General features: G+C 48.0%; 1 protein-coding gene across 1 annotated transcript; it reads left to right on the top strand.

Moving 5' to 3' along the window:
• The first annotated feature begins 25 nt into the window (after positions 1-25).
• LOC122192363 (homeobox protein Hox-C8) lies at positions 26-466 on the top strand. Its single transcript, XM_042892897.1, has one exon. It carries the CDS (start codon positions 26-28, stop codon positions 464-466), a length of 441 nt encoding a protein of 146 aa, XP_042748831.1.
• The last annotated feature ends 646 nt before the right edge of the window (positions 467-1,112 follow it).

A 1,112-nucleotide genomic window follows, 5' to 3' on the forward strand; every position in this document is an offset into this window, starting at 1 on the left:
TTTTTTTTTTTTGCATGCGAGGGTCATGAGTTCCTACTTTGTAAATCCTCTCTTTTCCAAGTACAAAGGCGGCGAATCGCTGGAACCAACTTACTACGACTGCAGATTTCCACAAAGTGTTAGCAGGAGCCATGCTCTCGTTTACGGTCCGGGCACCACAGCTCCCACCTTCCAGCACCCATCACATCACGTCCAAGAGTTTTTTCACCACGGAACCTCCAGCATCTCCAACTCTGGATACCAGCAAAACCCGTGCGCCTTGGCGTGTCACGGAGACGCTTCTAAATTCTATGGATATGAAGCTCTGCCCAGGCAATCGCTTTATGGTGCTCAGCAAGAGACGACTGTTGTACAATATCCTGACTGTAAATCGTCTTCCAACAGTAACTCTAGCGAGGGACAAGGGCATTTAAATCAAAATTCGTCTCCCAGTCTCATGTTCCCATGGATGAGACCTCACGGTTAGGACCTTTTTTTCCTCCTCCTTAAATGTTTTCCTTGCTTTTATCCCTCTCTTTCTCTCCCCCTCTCCCTCCCTCCCCTCTCCCTCCGTCTGTCTGTCTGTATATATATGTATGCACCGACACAAACATGTGCCTACGGGATCTCCACAAGCACGCATACATATATATGCACCGATAGAAAGAAATACAAGAGCCGCAGGGGCAAAAATACCGAAGGGACGGGCAGATCTGTGCTTAACGTTGCTTCTTTTTAGGAAGACCTTTGAAAGCAAAACGAGGCAGCAGTGGCTGGAGAGCCAGCAAGGTGATTCCCTGCAAAAGGCTTCAATCACCACCGAGTAAAACTTGGGGTTCTTTTATTGCTTTGCCTCGAGGATAGGCAATAAGATACAGCTCCCACGAGGTTATTTGCATGTTGGTAACGCGGTGCTCTTTAAAATGTCATATCGCCTTTCATAACCGCTTGGAGACGAAGCCTGAGAGGTGGGAACTTGCACGAGTATCGCTAATACTTTACATCTGTTTCTTAAAGCCCGGGGATAAAAGTTTGAAGCAGGAAGGGAAACTCAGCTCAGGGCAACGGGGTGGAGGAGAAGCATCTGAACGTCCCGGGTTAAAAAAGAATTAAAGAAGGGGGGTTGGGGGGGG

Source organism: Lagopus leucura, unplaced genomic scaffold, assembly GCF_019238085.1.
Source record: "Lagopus leucura isolate 7727_CA_CO unplaced genomic scaffold, USGS_WTPT01 27091-0_obj-0_obj, whole genome shotgun sequence".
In the NCBI taxonomy this organism is placed as follows: Eukaryota; Metazoa; Chordata; class Aves; order Galliformes; family Phasianidae; genus Lagopus; species Lagopus leucura.

Bases quoted from the DNA above. Each gene is read 5' to 3' on its own strand.
- LOC122192363 (XM_042892897.1), top strand. From the start codon at position 26: ATGAGTTCCTACTTTGTAAATCCTCTCTTTTCCAAGTACAAAGGCGGC.